The sequence below is a fragment of the Apodemus sylvaticus genome, chromosome 2 (assembly GCF_947179515.1).
Source record: "Apodemus sylvaticus chromosome 2, mApoSyl1.1, whole genome shotgun sequence".
In the NCBI taxonomy this organism is placed as follows: Eukaryota; Metazoa; Chordata; class Mammalia; order Rodentia; family Muridae; genus Apodemus; species Apodemus sylvaticus.
In genome coordinates, this window is record NC_067473.1 from 59,376,370 (window position 1) to 59,397,963 (window position 21,594).

Here is a 21,594-nt window from a genome sequence, read left to right on the forward strand (position 1 = left end):
CGGTTTGACATAAATGTTGGGGGAGTCTGAAACTGTAAGTTGTGGGGACAGGGATTTGAACTTGGTCGTGTGAGTGGGGTTGCATTTGTGATCATGGGAAGACCCATCACCAAGACATAACTCTCCTTCCCCATCTAAAAAATAGACCTGAAAATCCTGGGGATATAATTTAAGAAAACTTTGCCCTGGGTGACAATAGAAGGAGAGTCACTAAAAATACTCCAGCAACTCCCATGATACGTGAAATAGAAAATTTAGGATTGTTTTTTCATGCTCCCCCACCTCCCCTTCCACACACACACCTCCCCCAGACAGGCTTTCTCTGTGTCGCCTTGGCTGTTCTGCCCCAGGCCGGCCTTGAAATTTGCCTGCCTCTGCCTCCCAAATGCTGGAATTAAAGGTATGTACCACCATTGCCTGGCATGATTGTTGAAAATGTAATAACTACATTAAATTCGGAAGATCTATCCTTTTTAAAAAATGATTCCCTTTTCTTTTTTAAATTTTTAAAAAATGTGCACTGGTGTTTTGCTTTTGTGTCTGTGTGAAGGTGTCAGATACCCTGGAACTGGAGTTAAGGACAGTTATAAGTTGCCATGTGGTAGCTGGAAATTGAGCTAGGGTCCTCTGGAAGAACAGCCAGTGCCTTCTCTCCAGCCCTCAAAGACATCTCCTTAAACTGTAAACCTAGAGAAAAAACACCTACTGTTTAATATTCTCAAAGAGTGACATTTTGTGAATCGTGACTATGGCATCTTTAGACTTCTGAGTTGGTGTTTTATAGAGTTAAGCAGATATCTCCTTCTGGTGTAGAGGAGAAATCTGGTTTCTTTTTTTCTGATTTACTCAGTTTTCATTCCCACAGCTACACAGAGAAGTAGGATGCATGATTTTTCCCATCTGTCTGCTGGTCACGGTGCACACATCCACATGGGTAATGTTTTCATTTCCACCGAGCAGTTCACTCCCTGGATACCGCGCTGATGTTTGCTTTCTGTTGAGGTCTCCCACATTATAAATGTTACTTTAAGTCTCCTCCTTGTGAAAGAACACTCTACTGTACTGTAGCAAATGAGGCCTTTCTTAAGCTCCCAGGCCTGACGAATATGAATGAGTTCTTTTTTTCCTGTCTTAGGCATTGCCTTATGGAAAGGAACTCAGCAGTGGGGGAAAATATTTTAAGGCCTCGCCTGTTCTTTATAGGGAGTTTGTGGTACTTAGAATTTCAGGAGTTTCTTTTTCCTAAGTCTGGTTGCAACAAGAACTGAGGAGGGTTTTATAGAAAGAGCCCAGGGTAGAGCATTGCCTGAATCATTGCCACAGTGGCCGGACAGTGTGGAAAGGTGTGGTGAGCTGCCTCACCGCTCATGTGCAAATGCATGGGACTGGGACCGAAAGGGCAGTGTCAGTACAGTGTCCACTCAGTGAGGACAGCCTCACGAGAACTTAGAGCCTTTCAGTCCCTTTGTGTCTAAGTAGTTCAAGCGTCTTGCAGTAGTGAGAGTCGTTCTAATGTTCAGGAGTGCTTTTGCCAATGGTAGAGTCTGCGTGTGAAACCCACTGTGTTCTTTCTGATGTTCACAAGGGATCTGCTCCAGGTCTCCTATAGTTAGCAAACTCCAAGATGCTCGGGTCCCTTTGGGACTGTGGTGTGCATCTGCTTGGAGCCAACATATACCCTCTGTGGAAGGAAAAGTAGCAATTCTTTTTTTTTTTTTTTTGGTTTTTTGAGACAGGGTTTCTCTGTATAGCCCCCTGGCTGTCCTGGAACTCACTCTGTAGACCAGGCTGGCCTCGAACTAAGAAATCCTCCTGCCTCTAACTCCCAAGTGTTGGGATTAAAGGCGTGGGCCAGCACCGCCTGACAAAAGTAGCAATTCTTAAAAACGTAGGTGATGGATATAAGACTTCACTTAGGCAGGAGATCCTGAGTGTGCTTACTGTTGTTATATGTTCTGTTCTGCTGCTGTGATGAAACACTCTGATCAGAAGCGACTCGAGGAGCAAAGAGTTTATTCTGCTTACATGTTACAGCCCATCATCAAGGGAAGCCAAGGCTCTACATAGGAACCTAGAGGCAGCAACTGAAGCAGAATGCTGCTTACTGGCTTGCTTCCTCTGGCCTCCTCAGCACCTTACACAGTCTAGGTCCACCTGCCTAGGGATAGCACAGCTTACTGTGGGTTGGGCCCTTTTATATCAATTAGCAATTAAATTACCTCGTAGATATGCCCAAGGGCCAATTTAATGGGGACAGTTCTTTAGTTGAGGTTCCCTCTTTCCAGACGTGTCAAGTTGACAACTGAAGGTAATTTGGATATGGATGCCTTAACAGGATTCCAAAGGCAGCGTGGAACAAATTTGATATGTAACTTACGAGAATAAGATATAGCCTTACTTAATATCCGCAGCGCCGTTTCATCATCGGGAAGACAAGCTGGTGTAAGATGATTGCGTTTTCACAAATTCTTTGTGATACTAGAAAGTAAAACTCGAATCCAACCGAGCAACCGGCTAGAATTGAACATCTAGAGGTTAATCCCTTCTGCTCCATCCTCGAGGCTGCCAGTCCTGTTCGGCCTGAGTCTGGGTTAGGTGAGAAGGTTCTTTTCTTGGGCACAGCCAGGTCAGACAGTGATGGTGGAAGGTCTGGTGGAGACCCAGGCAGCAGCTGCTGTGGGAGGTGCCACGACTTTCCCTAAGAAAGACTCAGATCTCTGAAGGTGACCAGAAATTAATTCTAAGTACTCCCCCTTGAGTTAAATGTTCTTTTCTCATCTTACCCCCTCAACTCCCTAAATCACGTTACCTATGTTTGTTTTATCATCCAAGGCAGGGTCTTACAGTTCTGTTATGGTTCAGAACTGTGATAAGCCATCGCTACAAAAGGAGGAACACCCTGACTTGAAACATTTTAAAGCAAACTGCAGAGAGAACCCATTGCTTTCAAGTCAGCCATATTGTTGGTATCGTGTATGGGCTTGTGGAGTGTTCCCTGTTGTGACTGGCCAGTTCCTGGCTGTGCTAATTAGTAAGGCAGAAGTAGTCATATTCCTGGTTAAACCTGGTTGATCACATTCTGTAGAGCATGGGAGGAACTTTACAACTCAGACTCCTGGGAGGCCAAAGATTTGACTTAACAGATAAATTGTCACAAGAAGACTGTATGCCTGGCATAGAACCTACATACATAGTAGTAATGGAAACAGTTACAACAATGGAGTAACTGCATAGGTCTCCTCTTTTCTAAGATACATTTAGTCAGCAACTGATAGTGACATCAGAAGCACAGGATGGCAGCAAACACGACAGAGATTGGCGCCCAGCCACCCATTTTTATCTGATGGGAAAAATGACATGGTACTCAGGAGGAAGGAGGAGGCCTCACTCTGCAGCAGTCACCAGAGACATTTATTGAGTAGATAGAGTTTAATACATTATAAAGAACCCAAGGCACATCTTCCCCTCAAAGGGCTCGCAGATGCATAGATCTGGCAAGACCTTTGGTACCACTTAGAACTTGATATTCTCAGAAACAACCTAGTTATTAAATGGAGAAGTAAGTGTAATATCACTAACACTGTGGTCTTAATTGTAGCTTTGGTCTTCCTCATAAGACAGGTATGAACCCTTTCCCCCTCACCACACTCACGAGGCAGTCCTGTTAATTACAGTGCACAGAGAAGTTGGTTTCAGGATGGTTTGTTTCCATCTTTCCTTTGGCAGAATCGGGCCAGCCTCTTTCTGAAGGAGAATATTATTTCTTTATAGGAATTTGGTGCCGAGGTAGGGGAACCACTGAAGAGAGACTTAAGGCAGATAAGACTGTCAAAAGTACAGATTGCCACAGGAGGACCTCTTAAGCCTTAGGATCCAAGGTTACCTTTTTTAGAGATAGGATAGATATGCTTGAGAACATAGGTAAGGCTCCCTCCCAGAAGAGAGGCCACAGGTCTCATGGTCTGCACGGGCAGAGTGCTCTGGCCATCTCTGATTCCTAGGAAGGTAGGACAGGTAACACAAAACCTAGCAAGGCCAGTCAGTTTGTGAGGCTTCCCCTCAGGGCACTAAGGCTTGCAGTGTCTCTGGTCTTCAAAAGGGGTTAGGGCTGGACACAGGAAGAGAGAGCAGCCGTAGAGAGCAGTCTTGACTGTCTGTGGTAAGGGAAGCCAGTAGGCTGGGAGGGAGACACAGTCAACACGCCTGGCGGCCGGTGCAGGATCTGGTGGCGGGAATCTCCTCCATATGGCTCTGGGGTGTGTGTTCCTGGTGGTTTTCTTCACCCGTGGCTTAGCTCTGGCTGTGCCAGGTAACTGTCCGTCCGTGTTAGGTCTGATCAGTGATGTTGCCGATCTTAGCCCAGGCTGGGAAAGTGTCCAAGTGGAAGAGGCTAACTCCCCACGTATTGATGGCCACCATCACTATCACCAGGCCAATGACATTGACTCCCAGGCCAGCTTTCACCTGCAGGACACAAGCCAGAAAACCCTGCCATTTTGAGCCAGCAGCATCCAGACTGTCTCAGAGTGCGCCCTTTCTAGGCCTCTCTGTCCAGGAATGGAGAGCCTCCTAGGTGCTCATGTACACTGAGAATGTAAATGGGCTCCCCTGGCCCTCTAAGGAGCAGCTGATACCTTAGTTACTTAGTACCTTGGGATTACTTAGGGAAGTGGCCGCCGCCGCCCGTGGACGGCAGGAGAGCTCCACAGGGCAAGCGGGAGGCAGGAGAGCTGAGGCTAACCTCAGTGTGAGCAGAGTAACGGTTATGCAATAAGAGGGGGAGAAGAAAGGCCACGGCCTCCCACCCTAAAGTTTCAGCTCAGCAAGGGTGATTGGACCCCATTTTAGACTGTTGGGCCTCAGTGATTCCTATTAGTTTAATTTCTCCTAGGCCTGCGGTCAGCTTTGAGGGTTAGGTTGAACTGAGATTATAGGCTGAGCGTGGAAAGTGGGTGTGTCCAACAGGAAGAGTCAGCCACAGACTGTCTCTGCAGAGCCAGCTGGAAACCAGACTCTGGAGTGCAGCAGACTTGCTTCAGGGCTTCCTTGCTTGGGTGAGAACTGAACCAAAGGATCCTGTCCTCACAAGGTCCCTTCCCCCCAGACCCCCTGGCTTCATACAGTTTCTCATACTTCATTGTGTATGACTGAATCAGCAGGTGCCCAGGCAAGGTTTGTGCAAGCTCATGCCTTCTGGAACCAGGCCACAGCCTGCGCCCTGGGTAGCTTTATCCCTGTGCCTGCTTTCTTCCTGATGAGAGTTGGGGAGAGCCCATTGCTATTCCTGGAGCTTCCCGGCCAACCAAGAACTTTTTTACCAGAGTCATTCTTTCCACACACAGAGTGCTGAGAGCCTGCTATGAAATAAGAGGCTCCAGGAAAGCCCACACAGAGAACCAACCATCCCTGCCCTCACAGAGTGGGGCCTGGCAGGGCACCCGTAGCTCACCATGTCCTTGATCTGGCAGTGCCCGTAGCTGAAGACGATGGCGTTGGGGGGGTTGCCCACAGGCAGCATCACGGCAAAGGAGATAGACATGGTAACGGGGACCAGGGTGTACAGTGGATTGATGTGCAGCGTTTCGGACTAGAAGAGAGAATTCACAGGGGCATTAGCTTTGAGAATAGGTGGGCATTTCCCGTGCGTGAATGTGCTGGCTTGGTTTTAGGCACCACACCCTGGGGATAGTTGGTCCCCTGCCCTCTGGGGCACACAGTGCTTTTGGCCACTCACAAGAGCTGAAACTCTGAGGCAGTTCCAAGGATGCATGTTTGAGCTTTGAGGAGGAGGGGGCATCCTAATGAAGTGGTTCTTGAAGTTTTAATTCTTTAGCTGAGAAATCCCTTCTTTAAAAAAAAATTCTCATGAATAAGTGGCTCTAATTGAAAGCAAGAATCCTTCACTCTTGGGGTATAGGGTACAGATGTGAAGGACTCACCCGTCACTGGAAGACAGTTTAATTGCTCCCTTTGGGATTTGAACCCATGGCTTTCAATATTGCTGTTTTTGCTTTTTATTTTATTTTATTTTATTTTATTTTATTTTATTTTATTGGTGTTTTGGATTTGGTTTTTTGGAGATAGGGTTTCTCTGCGTCACCCTGGCTGTCCTGGAACTCACTCTGTAGACCAGGCTGGCCTCGAATTCAGAAATCCACCTGGCTCTACCTCCCAGAGTGCTGGGATTACAGGTGTGTGCTACCACCACCCGGCAATATTGCTGTGTTTTAAGACAAGGTCTTGAAGGGCATGGTGGCCCATGTCTTTAATTCCTGTACTCCTCCCAGTACTGGGAAGCAGAGGCAGGTATATTTCTGAGTTCAAGGCCAAGCTGGTATACCTAGAGAATTCCAGGACAGCCTGGAAAAACTCTGTCTTGAAAAGGCGCGCGCGCGCGCGTGCACACACACACACACACACACACACACACAAACAAAAACTCTTGAATGCTCACATGCAAGGAGACAGAGGAGGCAGACAGGGACATCTGAGCCATGAACTGAGAGTAGACATGTGAGCTGGTATTCTATGGAGCAGGAGGATTATTTAGTAGGAGACTGGTAAGGGCCTCCATGCCCTGTGTTTCCAGGGGCAGGGTCAAGTGCATTACTCTGGGGGCTCTGTCAACAGGCGAAGAGCTGACTTATTTCACTCAGTCCAGACTGGACCGAGGCCATGGAATCCGGCTGATGATTGGAGGTGGTGACTGTTGTATATCTGTTTTCCTAAGATGGCTTCATTATGCAGCTCAGGCTACCCACAAATAAATTAATTCTGCTTTCTCTTTTTGAAAAACATTTCTAAACTCTTGACATAATTTTATTTTACTAATCGCCATTTGAGGACAATTCACTGTTTAAATAAACTACAGGTGGAACACCAACCACTGAAGGGGCGGGGTGGGGGGGATGGGAGGGTGGGGGAGTGGGGGGGGGGTGGGGGGATGGGGGGGGTGGGGCTGGTGACAGAGGAATAGCTACAGAAACCCTTTCCTGGGCCAGGCTCGCTCGCGGCACTGCCGGGCCATCTGCCCTCGTCTCCACTCACCAGGGTACAAAGGATGGGCAGGAAGATGGTGATGGTGGCTGGATTGCTGACAAACTCCGTGACAATGGACACCAGGACACACGCCAGCAGGGTGATAGCCCATGGCGGGAGGCTGCTCAGGGACAGCATCTGGTGCCCGATCCACGTTGAGAGGCCAGAGCTCTGCGGGAGGAGGCGGGAGGAGGCGGTACAGTGAGACGGAAGGAGTCAGAGGGCGCCTGTTGGCTGAGGGCGCAGGGATGCTGGCTGCCTCAGCTGCCCGGTCTGGCCTGACCAGAGCCCGTGTTGAGTTTATGATTAGATCAGTTCGCTAGCGCAGAAATCTTGGACACAAGATCCTTCCTAGGGCTGCACTGGAAGGCTTTACCCTGCACTTTGAACCCGAGTGTGACTCTCATCCCCCTCCCAATCCCACAACCTCATGTTCTGAAGCCCCCTCCCCCGCCCCCCCTCCCTTCCCCAGTGGTGAGGGCTATCCCTCCTCTCCTGACTTAATTTAATGCCTCTTCTTCGGCATCAAATTTCAGTACAAATCCATCCTAGGCCACATTTGCACTTTTTATCTGTCTCTCCTCTGTGGCTGACATGCTCGGACTCTTGGTAGAGCATCCTAGAGATTCAAAGGCAATAAAGAAAGGAGAGTGTACGGAAAGCAAGGTGGGACTTTTCACAGTTCTTCAATGCTCTACAGTTCGCCAAGGCAGGGAGGCAAGCTCCCTTTGCTGAAGTTGTCAAGAGTGCACGGACTTCCGGGGACTCTCCCCACGTCATGGCAAGCTCACAGACAAGTGCTGACCAGAGAGGCCTTCCGAATTCTCTGCTCTAGCTGAGGCACATGGAGAACTCGGTGAGAGGTACACACAGTACGTGGCGATGGTGTTGGTTAATAATTGATACAGCTCTTTGCAGCCTCTGGAAGCTTTCACTGTTCCGTCTTATAACTCAGGATTACACCCCGAGGCTGGCACAAAGGCAGGTCAGGAAGGGCCAATAGATGAGTTAGAAATGGTGCATTTTAGGGAACACTGGAGATTTATTTATGATGTTGTTCAAGTGGTACTTATCACTAGATTAAAATAATCTAATGATAATTACTTTTCCAACAGAAATATTCTATACTAAAATTTAAAATAAATTGATAAATTATGGTGCCAAGTTAGACAAAGCATAACAAATAAAGGCTTACTTTACTTTTTGAAATATTTGGTGTGATGGGGTTTTCCTTACCAGTGTCAAAACTCTGAAGTAGCTTCTGACTTAGAAATGACACAGATTTCCCCTAACTTGCTCCAGTATTAAAACTAGCTGAGTCAGGGCTGGAGAGATGGCTCGGAGGTTAAGAGCACTGACTGCTCTTCCAGAGGTCCTGAGTTCAATTCCCAGCAACCACGTGGTGGCTCACAACCATCTGTAATGGGATCTGATGCCCTCTTCTGGTGTGTCTGAAGACAGCTACAGTGTAAAAATCTTAAAGAAAAAAAAAAGCCAAAAACTAGCTGAGTCAAAAAGTTTCATAGAGGTAGAACTGAACCGTGGTGTCCAAAAGAAAGAAAGAAGGAAAGAAAGAAGGAAGGAAGAAAGAGAGAAAGAGAGAGAGAGAGAGAGAGAAAGAAAGAAAGAAAGAAAGAAAGAAAGAAAGAAACAAAGAAAGAAAGAAAGAAAGAAAAAAAATAGGTCTTGCCAGGTAGGCTCAGGCCAAACTTATAACTGAAATTCAATAGAAGTCAGAATAAAACTCTGAACACAGAAATGCTGACAGGCAGATACAGGGGATGCTGAAGGAATGGAGGTTTAATATTGGCCACAGGTGCAAAGCATAAGAGTCACAAGTGATTGCAGTTTCAATGTTAGTTCTGACATGCGTGCCAAGGAAACCTCATAAAAACTCCTATGCAGGTGGATGCTGACATCAGAGACAGAGGAGGGTGACCTAATATAACTCATCCAGTAGACTGACCACCCCTGGACCGTATTTAAATACAGCCGAGGGAAGCTGTAGTGAGGCCAGGAAGTGTAACCTCTGAGAATGGCTAATAGGAGCTGGGAAAAAATATTCCACAGCGACTATTTAATACTTTACAAATTACTACCTAGAATTCCCGAAAACAGAGCCAGAGCCAACCAACAGTGATGATAGACAGGGAATAAACAAAACTTGTCTGTCTGGAAATGAGTAGCGATTCTTTGTGTGGGGAGTGGCCCGTCAGGGGAGGTGTGCAAGGATAAATGTCCTGGAAGGAATAGTCAGTGAAGAGAAGATGGGCCTCAGGGTCCCCTGAGGTTCCTTCCCCATGCAGGAGCTGGTTGGCTGCCAATGGTGACCTAGGAATGCACAGTCAAACAGTACCAGGTTGGCGCTGGAGAGAAGGCTCAACTGTTAAGAGCACTCGTTCTAGCAGAGGACCTGGGTCCCGTTCCCAACCCTACACGGTAGATCACAAACATCCTATTTCAGGGGATCTAATGCCTTCTGAACTCTGCAGGCACCAGGTACACATATATACACGCAGGCAAAACACTTGTTCACATACATTTTAAAATTTAAGATGCATCAAGTTTGGGAGAGTTTAGTTCATGTAAACAAAATAGAGGGAGAAGCATTCTGAACCTCAGTCTGATTCATTCACAGGATTTTTCACAGAGGATTGATGGCAGAGGCCCCTCTGTCATTTCCCACAAGTCTCACTGAAAAGATTCCATGCTGAGCGATCACATCCAGCAGGTCAAGCAACCCTCTATCAACTTCAGCTGACATTCTCTGAGAGGTTCAGTCTAGGCATGTAGACAGACAGAGGGACAACCTACTGAGTTGTAATTTGGGGTATCAATGAGCCCTTACAACCTACCTCCTGTCAGTACTATGAGATCCCCAGGAAGGAGATGCCTATAAACCTCAAAATTCCTTTTGCCCGTGACAGTATGTGACCCACAAAGGAGGTATCAGTGTCTGTGTGTTGTGATCGGTGACACCAACTGAGATGGCCAGGTAGGAAAAAGAGCATCTGTCCTGCTGTGTTGCCTTGGTGACTGACCATTAGGTTTTCCCTTGGTAACTTCCAGTCTTCCCTTCAGGGTTGTGATGGATTCCTTTAGGAAGCTTCTGGACCAATAATTGACCAAGAAGAGAACCAAATAGTCACCTTGCTGCCAGAGGCCAGGGCGTAGCCTCCTCCCACCAGGATGACAATCTCCCAGGGCATGGTTTTCTGAAAGTCCTTCCACGTGATGATGGGCTCTATCCCTTTGGAGGCTTCCTGGCCTGCTCCTGCGTCACAGATAGGAAGAAATGGAGTCAGAGAAGACCCTAGAGCAGTAGTTCTCAGCCTTCCTAATGCTGTGACCCCTTGAAGCAGTCCCTCATGATGCTGTGCTGACCGCCATCCATAAAATTCTATTTCTTGCTACTTCATAACTGTGGTTTCCCTACTGTTATGAATTGTAATGTGAATACCTGATATGTAGACGGTCTTAGGCAAGTCTTGTGAAAGGGTCATTTGACCCCCCCCCCCCATAGGGTCAAGATGCACAGTTGTGCACCACTGTCCCTAGAGGCATGACTTGTAAGGAAGGGTCTAGCTAATGGGTAAATCACAGGCCTTGGGACCTAGCACTACTGTTTGGAGTCTGAAGGGCCTTGGAAAGCATCTTTTGAAAATTCTGACTTGGTAGTCTTTGACTAAAGCCACCGCACCCAACTTTGTCCCTTGACATCAGCTCCTCTGCCATCAGCCCTCTGTGAATGAATCAGACTGAGGTTGAGAATGCTCCCCCCTCCACCTTGTTCACAAGCACAGAATGTTCACAGATCTCACCGTCACTCCTTTTCCCAAAGCAGGGCTTCTTTGATGGAATGAGGAAGAGCAGGAAGCCCAGGAATACAGAGACCGTGGCGTCCGTGCGGTAGCCTTTCCTAGCAAAGAGATCCACATGGCAGCAGGAAGAGAGTTGGGAATCCTCGAGAGCTACACGGTCTCAGGAAAGGTGGGGGGGACACAGCGCCTCTACACACAACACAAGCCAGCAGTGACAGCAACCCGACTTTTGCCAGCTGTTGGGCCGTGAAATGGCAGACTCGTGGAATGGGCAGGATTACTGTCTGGAGACAGCCTCCCTAGGGGAGTCTTCGTGTAAAGTTGCCAGGCAGCTCTTGAGTTCTGGGAGTGATCAGAGTTGCTTAGATAAAAGCAGAACATGGGTTTCTCTCCTGTGAGGACCACACCCTAACATTGGTGCTGGGGAAGCTTATGAATCCACAGTGGTGAGCTGGGAACCTGTGTGTATCTTGCCTGGTGACTCTTCCTCCGCAAGCCTCAGACCCCAAGGCCACAGTCTCTTTACAGCTGGTGCTTTATAGGTGTTACCCGCTTCGTGCTCTTAGCATCCTAGGATCCGGTAAGGCTCCATGCACTTATGTAAGATGACTAGGATCACACACTGGTAAATGGCAGCCCCTGGTTCCTACCCCAGACAGGGACTTCCAACCCTGACTCTCCTGGCCCTATCCATACTGACGCTTCCCTAGAAAGAATCGGTTTTTCAGATTTTTCTAGGTTTGTGTAACCCGTGGTTACCGTTTGAGGAGAGAACGAGGGTGAGCTTGAGGAGGAGACAGTATCACTTACTTTTCAAAGAAAGAATCCCAGCCAGGGACAAAGCCGGGCTCCCGGGTAAACCACAGCACGGTCATCAGGATGAAGAAGAATGCAGTCACCATTTCAGGGTAGCTGTCAAAGGTAGCAGAAAGACCCGCTCAGGAGCTGGGAACTTAGGGCTTCTTCATGTGGTAGCTGGAAGCTCCTGTTCAGACCACCACTGACACAAAACACAGTTGCTCCTTGAGCACTAGAATAGCTGGTAGAGAATTAGGAAAGAACTCTCAGGAATGTTAGAGACAACGGAACCCTGGAGAAATGTAGGTGGGGTGGAGAAATCACAGCAGCAGCATGCACACATCAGCTTAATCTTAGCCTCTCCAGAGAGTGCCAGACAGTGGGCACCTTCAGAATCTGCCTGTGAGAGCACAGACAGCTACCGACCAATGTTTTCAACAATTTACCATATATCTTAGTTTTGGCTGTTTCCGTTACCGGAGACAAAAACTGGCAAAGTACAGTGAATTATTACCTATTAAAAATGGGAATAACCGTGTTGATGCTTATCCAGTGAGAGTCCACAACAATGAATATGTCATGGTATAACTGTTAAAATGAGATCCAACCAGTAATAGTCATGTTGCTGCAGCGGAATGAATGATGTGGGGATGTGATCAGAGCAGGAGGTTAAGTGAAAATATACAGGATCTGCAACTATGTTCAGTATGAACCGTATAAAATATATGCATTATATATGTATATATACACACATATATGTATACACACATATACATACATTTATAATATGCACATCCTGTGGCACTGAGGCTTGAACCCAGGGCTTTGTGCATTCTCAGTAGGTGCTCTACCGCTAACATAACATCCCTGTCTCCCTTCGACTTTAATCGACATAGTCTAAGTTGCCCAATATGGTCTTGAGTTTACCCTCCTGCCTCAGCCTTTGGAGTTAATTGGTAATATAAGCTGAGTTTAATCATGTAATTTTACACACACACACACACACACCCCACATGCATGCACATGCACACACAATAGATGCATTCATGGAAGGAGTATATAATACTAACAATTAACACTAGGATATAATTTTACCATTTTACTTTTTCCTTATGCTTTTTCCTATATTTCCTATATTTTATAAATGCCATGCCATTATAAATTATTAATTATAAATTAACGCTTGAAGAAGTATAATTTCTATCTCTCTCTCTCTCTTTTTTTTTTTACATAAAGTTCTGTATAGGGAGCACTGCGAGAGAGGAGACAGAGTATTAAATAGAAGGTGCACTGGGGCACTGTGGGGCTACTGGTGGAAACATCTGAGGTTGTTAGTAATGTCTTGGTTCTTGTGTCTTTAAGTCTGCATTTGATGTTGTCTTATGCTGTAAATATAGCACCAAGGCCCCCAGCTCCCTGGGAGTGATAGCTAGATCTGTGGCACATTTGGGAAAGGCAGGAGCCCTGGCTTTGTAAGGACTCTAGCATATTCCATGAGCGACGGTGCTTTCTTCCTGTTCATTTTCTCCAGCTACCCCTGTAGATGCTCCAACCATACCCTGGACTCTGGAGACAGAAGGGTGGCACTGGGATCTGGGCCAGCATGGCTCTGACATTAAACAGCACCTTCTGAATGCTTAGATTCAGAGTTCTGGAAAATTTTGTCAATGTGGGGAACTCTAGGAACAAGGCTGCTGGTTCCCTTCACGGTTGCCCTGGGTCAGGGAAAGGGGAACGGTGTAGCTCTTACCTAATGTCTCCCAGCTTTTCATATTCCTCCCGGATCCTCTTCTCTGACAGCTCCTCCCTCCTGGTCTTCTTCTTCTTACTCAGAGAGCAGGTCTCTTTAAAGCTAAGAAGGGAGAGCAAGCACAGACGTAAAACATGCTCCCGCAGTCACACACGCTTCTCTTTCGCTGTGAACTCTTTGTCCCCTCCCCCTCCCCCTGCACACTGCCCGTCCTCCTCCTCTCTGCACAGCTTCTGTCTGCCTAGTTACCCAGCCCCTCTTAGGCCTTCCCCTGGCCTTTGGTTCTATCCATTTGGACATGGCTCGGGTGTATCAGGGTGCAGTTGTGTGCTGCAGATGTGCAACTGGGTATTTATGTCTAGTTGCTCCCACACAACTAACTGTCTTGCACATGAGTGGAGTCAGAGTGTTGATGGATGTGTGTGTGTGTGTGTGTGTGTGTGCATATGCAAGTGTACATGCATGCTCATACTTATTTGTCCAGAGACAAGGCTTGCATGGGATAAAAGTAGGAGCTGGTTTTACATTACAACATTGGCCTGTGTGTGCAGCCATCACTGGTTTGACAGGAAGCTGAATAAAGAGCAAGCATTCCTTGGCCAACAGAGTGATGGGTTCCCTAGGCAACTTACTAGCACAACAGCCTGGGCATTTTCCCCTTTGGCATTTGACGTTGATCCAATTTAGAGTAGAATGGTGGTTCTTAAGAAAAAGCATACTAAGCAGTTTAATATAAGAAATAATGTCACAAGTGTCATATCCAACTTATCATTTTGGGAGCCGTGAGCACATTCCTGGGTCTATACACTTAAACCCAGGGTAGCTTTACTTAGAATCATGTTTCTAAGAGCACTTTGGGTTACTCTGTATGATTTGAGGCTAATGAAGAGCTACACCAGACACTCTCCAGCCTCTCTATAAATCAGACAGGTCTGTTAGCCAAGTGGTTAGAATTAAGACCACCTCACTGAGCAGAGAGAGAAGTGCAGAGTTCATGAAACAGTCAAGTCTCCAGGAGAGACCACGTCCGGCTTGCAGTTGTGTCCCCTGCACTCCCAGAGCACAGACCGTTCGCTGGTTCTGGGCATGCCCACTTGGAGCAGAGCCTTCCCACTTGAACCGTAGCCTTCGGGAGAACCCTGGTACGTCGCCAGCAGGGCCCTGGCACTCACTTGCAGCCCAGAAAGAGCCAGTGCATCCAGAACCAGCTGACCACCAGCATGATGAGAGAGATGGGGAAGCTGAAGAGGAACCAGGTTCCGAAGTTCACCACCTCTGCCGCCGGGTACTGGCTGGAGGGTAAAGAACGGGTCAGGGGCAAGGAGCAGATGATGTTAACACGTGGTATTTGGAGGAGAGGGCACAGCCAAGAATGCCTTCAGAAGATATGCAGCTGGGCCAGGGGCAGAGGAAACTACATCATTTGGAACCATGCAGACTCAACCGTATAAACACACCCCTGCTCCTGCTCCTCCTTTTCCTCCTCCTCCTTTTCCTCCTCATCCTTTTCCTCCTCCTCTTCCTTCTTCCTTCTCTTCTTCTTCCTCCTCCTCCTCCTGACTAGTACTCCCTCCAAAGGCCACAAAGAGCTCTCTTTCTAAATTCCCCTCCTGCTATCCCCCACCATTCCATTCTGCTTTCCAGTTTCCATCCAGAGTGAGTTTTCAAAACTATAGCTCTGACCTCCTCACCCTTACTTCACATTCCTTGACCGTGTCTCATGGCCTTTCTTTTGGGTGCTGTCCAAGCTCTCTGTGGGTCTTGCCAGCCCTCTGTCATCTGTCCCTCTCCCCCTCTGGTCCCCTGTGCCCCACCATTTCTTTTAAGCTCCCTATTCTCGAGCCTCAGACCCCTCTGCCTCCAGTAGGTACTGGGAAAAGCTTCTATTCAGTTTAACCTGCCTGACCATCCAGGTGGCCCCACCAGTGCCTCCTCTTTGGGGAAGAATCTCTGTGGCTGGATGAGCTCTCCGAGCAGAATCCTATACTTGACTTACTTCCTCAACTTGAGCTGCTCTGCACTGTCTCTCCTGCCATGTCCCTGGCACCCAGTCCCGTTCTGGCTCAGCTACCAATAGAGGGTGCTCACAGTGAATTAATTACTTACTTGTTGAAATGCTCTAGGAAAATGAGGCTGGTGGAGGTGCCTATGATGGTGGTCAGGCCACCAATGGTGGCAGCATAGGATATGCTCAGAGAGAGGCACTTGCAAATCATTTGGTCATGGTGGGATCTGTACTTCTTGTTCAGTTCTTGGTTCTTGGAGCTGGGGGTCAGGACTCCTGGTTTTTCCTGCCAAAGGAAAATCAGTGAATTCCACCCACAGTCAGTGTGGCACTGCCCGGGACATGAAGCCAGAGGGGCAGGCCACACACTGGTCCAGTGGACAGATACTGAGCTTCAGTATTAGATGGATAAACCCCCATTCCTCCTGTGCTAACTAAGCCAGCTTCTGAGCTTCAGTTTCTTCAGCAACATCATCAATCCTCAATCACATGGTTGTACAGGGCAAAGGATCACTTGGATGGCTTCCTGGCCTTCTTTGAGAATGGTGTGTCATTGGGCTGCAAACCATTTAGCTTACAGGTTAAGAGTGCTGACTGCTTTCCAGAGGACCTGGGTGCAGTTCACAGCACACATACCAGGAGGCTCACAACCACCAGTAACTCCAGTTTCAGGAGATCTGATGCCCTCTTCTGGCCCCTGTGGGCAATAAACATGTACGTGGTCTACATATATACATGCAGATACTCACATATACACATGAAAATAAATACATTGTTTAGACATGATAAACTATGTTGAGTTTTTTTCTTTTTTGGAGATGGGTCTGAAGGAACCCCAACTGGCTTCAAACTTACCATGTAGCTGAGGATAACCTTGGGCACGTCATGCCCTCCCTCCACCTCCCCAGTGCTGGGATGGCAGGTGTCTGTCACTTCTCCTGGCTTGTTAAGAATTTTGGTATTATTGATGTTATTAATATGGATGGCATTGTTTATTTCCCACATGAACTCTGGTAGCATCCCATGTTGCTGTTAAGTCAACAGAAGATGCTTATTATTTTGAGTTTTTGAATGTTTGCTTATTTTTCACTTAATATGTTGGTTTATTTATTTAATGTGTGTGTGTGTGTGTGTGTGTGTGTGTGTGTACCATGTGCATCAGTCCTCCTGGGAGGCCAGGAGAAGATGTTCAATCCCCTAGAGTTGTTATATGCAGCAGGAAGGCACCTTGTGGCTGCTGTGAATTGAGCCTAAGACCTCTGCAAGGGCAGCAAGCACTCCACACTACTGAGCCACCTCTCCAGCCCCAGACGGTTATTTTAATATGGAAGTGGAACAACAGTCTCCATGGGGAAAAGGATTCGAATTAAGCTTGGGATGGGGATGTTTCTCAGTGGTGGAGCACTTGCCTAACATGGGCAGGGCCTTGGGTTTGCTATCCAGTCCTGCAGAAAGCAAAGCCAGACGCTTCAGTCAGAAGATCCTAGCTTTCCTGAGGAGAGGATGCTACACAAGATCCCTCCCTTCCCACCTCATTCTTTTCTCTCTTATGTGTTGGCCCCCACTCTCCCCTTTTGCATACAAGCCTTGGCCCTGTCTTCTCCATCTTATTTATGATGTGTAAGTACATGGTAGCTGTCTTCAGCACCCCAGAAGAGAGCATCAGAGCCCATTACAGAGGGTTGTGAGCTACCATATGGTTGCTAGGATTTGAACTCAGGACCTTTTGAAGAGAAGTCAGTACTCTTAACCGCTGAGCCATCTCTCCAGCCCTGTCTTCTCCATCTTGCTTGGTTGCTTGCTCAGTCAGTTCATTGCCTCAATGAATGGACTAAAGAAGAAGGTCTCCCACCCTGTCCCACTCAAGCTGGCTTCCCTCACTCCTTCACTAATTCTCTTCATTTTTAAACATTTTTAAAGGTGTTTCCCCTCACACCAAGATCTCAATTAGTCCAGCATGGTCTCAGAATCACCATGTAGCTAAGGTTGACCTTAAATTCCTTGTTACCACTACTTTCTAAGTGCTGGGGCTCCAGGCAGGCACCACCATGCCAGGCTTGGACGAGCCTGGTGCCAATGTCAGGAGACCAAGTCATAAGAATATTGATGGGAGAAGAAGTCATCTTGCCATGCTCCTCATGGACCCTAACTGTTGCCATCTTCCTCTGAGGGCCAAAGTAAGACTTGGGCACTTGTAACCACGGAAACCACGGAAAGATTTATGGTTTGCCCAGGTTGGAAGGACCACTTAGATTGCCAGGATTTCCCATAATCTTTTCTTCTAATGAAATTTATCCTGAACCTGAACTCATGATCCAACTGCAGCTTTTGACTGGCTTCTATTTTGTAGCTGGAAGCCTCCCAGGGGTTTGGCTTGGCGTGTTCAAGGAGACTGCACTGGGATCTCAACGCTATACTTCCCAGCTCTTCACTGCTAGTTCCTAGTTTCATCCCTCTGCCTTGATGGCAAGAATGAAGTTCAAAAACATTACTTCGTTGAGCCAGGGAAAGGGCTTAGTGCTGTGCTTGGTACGTGTTCATGGGATAAACATTACATAAATGGTGACATGATCGTGAAGGACGTGAGACAGCTAAGACCGTCGGTGGTTCGAAACAATCTGAAACCAAGGGCCCCACCCCAGGCGACTGGAGCCTCTTCAGAACAGTCCCAGCAGCCACTGCATTTCTGCATTTTGTTTTAGTGATACAGAAACAGGAAAAGAGTCATTTATCCAGAAAAGCAAGTGTGCTTATAATCTCAGGACACTAAACGAAGTATTTGCAGTGGGGACTGGTAAGATGGCTCAGTGGGTTAGGGCACTCGTCTCACGGCCTGGCAACCTGCGTTGGATCCCTGGAACCTACACAGTGGAAGGAGAGAACTGACTCCTGAAAGTTGTTCTTTGATCTCCACATTGGTACCTGCATACTCTGTGAACACACACACACACACACACACACACACACACACACACACACGCACGCACACACACACACAGACACACACACACACACACACACACAATGTAATTTAAAAAAATTATAGTGCCATTGAAATGCCTTCAGAGAATCATTTGAACTTTAAATCAACCAAGCAAAGCACTTCCAGTTGAAAATCCTGTGACCCAGGAACTAGCCCATCTTGGCCCTTGGTGATGTCTAGTGAGCCTGCACTCTTTCTTTCTGTGGCACACACGTCAGACATATGTCCTAATGACAGCTTACTAGCCAGAGGTCTTGACAAGATCAGGACCAGTACCTTTAGGATGCATAAGATATTTCGTATAGGGTTCAGTTACCTGTGATGGCTGCTGCTTCTTCTGTTGCTGTTGGTTTGCTGTTTTGATGGATTTGTTGACCATGGGCACACCATTCAGATTCTGCTGGGACAAAAGCCATCACTGTTAGGAAGAGGATGTGGTCCAAGTACCCGGAGAGGCACCACTTAATTGTCCCAGGGCTACCCTAGGGCTTGCTACTATGGGACTCAGGGGCTTTGGAGGACATTCCTGAGAGCACCCCTATATATGGTCAGGGTCCATCTTTACAGCTTCCATCCAGTCGTGGGAAGAAGCTCTGAAATCTGAGGATCATTGGTTTGTCCTTGTAGGTGAGACTAGCTTTCTGGGAGTTGACAAAGATGAAGAACTCTATTACTTTTTAAAAATGCAAAATGTTAGAAATAATCTACCACAGTGAATTAAATCCAGCTCTAGGGGATCCAAAACCTTCTTCTGTATTTTGCAGGCCTCTGCACTTATGTACATACACATGTATGCACAGACACATACATACATACATACATACATACATACATACACATAAGTAAAAAAATCTTTAAAAAAACTACACAGTTTAATTGGCCTCTTATACTTCTTGGGAAAGGATGTAAAACCTTTAGGAGGAGAGGGTGGGATTTAGCCACAGTATACAGGTAAACCCCCCTCTCTTAAATATTAAGATTTTACAAATAGAATTCTAAGATAGAGGAATAAAAATCCCAAGCTTAAACATGTGGCCCTTGAAATCGAGATGTCTGAATTTTGGTTTCCATAAAAACGGTTAATTTATATTTTATTTATTTAAATGTTACTGTCTTTTTTAGCTACCCAGGACTCAGAGCTGGGGTTCAGAACCCCCACGCCCTTGTCAGAAGCCCCAATGGCTCTTCTTGTGTCCAGTCTGGGTGAACACCTCTCCACTGCCAATCCACCGAGGTTGCTGGCCTGTAGGAAAGGCTGCCAGGCATCTTGGTGCATGAGTTTTCTTGAGGGAGCTCCAGGGAATCTCAAAGCCCTGGGTGGGGCAAAGCAAGGCCATACCTTGTTCTGCATCAGAGAAGTGAAGTCTGCAGCCGACGTGCTGAAAACAAGCAAGAGAAACAGGGACACCAGAGTGGGTCATGCTTGGTGAGACGGTTGCTCTTCCTCATGTTGGCTGTGTGGTATAAGCATCTTAAGCTTGCACTCAAGCTGTCCAGCCCACAAAGAGAACCAGTTTTTCCCTCATCTTCCTGACTCCTGAGATGTGAGACCAGGGGCTTGCTTCCTCCCAAGGACAGAGTGGCAGCTTCATTTGAACTGACACCAATATTCCTAATAATTAGCAAACATAGGGCTGCCTGGCGCCAGGTCCTTACAGTCGACTTCATTCCCATGACACTGTCAACCCTCATAACAGACTCAGACCACCAGCATCTGTTTACATCGTCACTTAGCACTGGGATGTTGGAAGTGGGTGCACAGGGGACTCCCACTGTCTCATTGGAGAACCTGTGCCCTGATGGTGTCCTTACTACCTGTCTCAAGAAGGCCACTGTCTAGAAACAGACATGCTTATTTGAGGTGACAGCAGCGGGAGGGGACAGGCAAGGGAGAAAACCAGATGGGGAAGAATTTTGGGTCAGTGACTACACTTCAGGGAGGGGGCAGTCAGGTGTAGGCACTGAATCCTTCCCACATCTGGGGCTTCCCCAGTCTTTTCCTCGGAGGAAGAGGGGAAGGAATCAGGGTCACGACATACTGAGTTTTCAGTAGTATAATCTCTCTCAGTCATATGGACTGTGGATCTAGAAGCTCACCCACTGAAGGCAGATGACACTCCTGAACACTCACACACAGGACAGAGGATCCTGTAACCATCAGCATGTCGAGGCCACATCAGTGGGAGCTGAAGGAGGGTTCCAGGACAGGGTTCTTAGGAGAATGTACTGTCTTGTTTTGCTTCCTTCCTAGACTGGCTGAAGAGGGAAAGCTAGGGCCTTTTCAGAAGGCAGGGGAGGTACTGGTCACAAGGACCAATGACCAGATACCACAGCTCCCATCAGCACAGAGGAACCTGAGACGTCTAGTACAGGTGAGCTTTTGTTTTAGACTTTTGTCGCTGATAGAGTGAAGCCAGAGAGGAGAGCAACTGTGATCAGAGGAGCAGCCTTTCTTCCTGTGCTCTATAGGACACTCTCCTCAGGGAGTGGACACACGGGAGAAAGCAGGGAGCCATCTGCAAAAGCCCTGCCCAGAAAACATCAACCACAGGAAACACAGAGGGCTAGACTATCAGAACACTGACAAGAGCAGTGGTGCATGGCCATCCAGGGGCCAACAGCCATCAGGCTTGCATAGTGAAGAGGTCACCTCAAGGAGGTGACCTGTGGACCCTGAAGTGGGGTGCTCACAAGTGACAGAGGGAGGGTCTGGGTCTCAGACAGGAGTCTACCCTGGAGCCCTTTGGTCTTTTCTGTACCCTAAGTTTACCCCAACCCTGGAGACTGAAGAAGCAGCAGAGTGGGGGGGGGGGCAGTAGACAAGGGACAGGAGGAGCTGGGGCAGGGGACAATGAAAGGTCATTTTCTACCCTCACCAACTGTCTTCTTCTGTAGGGTTGGGCCCAGAGGGAACAGCCGTGTGGCCCACAGAAAGGGGAGAAACTGTAACACGAACCTGTCCTAGTCTGTTGGGGATCTGAAAATGAGATCACCATGCCTCTCTGAAGGGGCCAGAAGAGCTGTGGCATCTGCTTGAGATACCAAGAAAGGTGGAGGGCAGGGCAGCAAGAACAGGGTGACTGTGGAAGACAGTGGGAAGACGAAGGTGAAAATGTTTTCGGCCAGGTCCTCTCTGTGTCTGTCCCTCTCTGTGTTTGTCCAGCTCTATAGGTTGAGTTCATTTGGTATGAGCGCTCCA

The 21,594-nt window shown here is 47.6% G+C and overlaps 1 protein-coding gene across 1 annotated transcript in view; it reads right to left on the minus strand.

The window, feature by feature from the left end:
- Nucleotides 1-4,207: 4,207 nt before the first annotated feature.
- Nucleotides 4,208-21,594, minus strand: part of Slc13a4 (solute carrier family 13 member 4) — a 36,479-nt gene continuing 19,092 nt past the window's right edge. Inside the window, exons 6-16 of the mRNA XM_052172467.1 lie at nt 19,735-19,774; nt 18,712-18,792; nt 15,514-15,698; nt 14,580-14,699; nt 13,408-13,509; nt 11,670-11,771; nt 10,860-10,957; nt 10,188-10,312; nt 7,048-7,209; nt 5,450-5,587; nt 4,208-4,464 (exon numbers count right to left, since the gene is read on the minus strand). Of these exons, the coding sequence (XP_052028427.1) occupies nt 4,327-4,464; nt 5,450-5,587; nt 7,048-7,209; nt 10,188-10,312; nt 10,860-10,957; nt 11,670-11,771; nt 13,408-13,509; nt 14,580-14,699; nt 15,514-15,698; nt 18,712-18,792; nt 19,735-19,774 (1,291 nt within the window). The 3' untranslated portion in view covers nt 4,208-4,326. The remainder of the gene's footprint in view (nt 4,465-5,449; nt 5,588-7,047; nt 7,210-10,187; nt 10,313-10,859; nt 10,958-11,669; nt 11,772-13,407; nt 13,510-14,579; nt 14,700-15,513; nt 15,699-18,711; nt 18,793-19,734; nt 19,775-21,594) is intronic.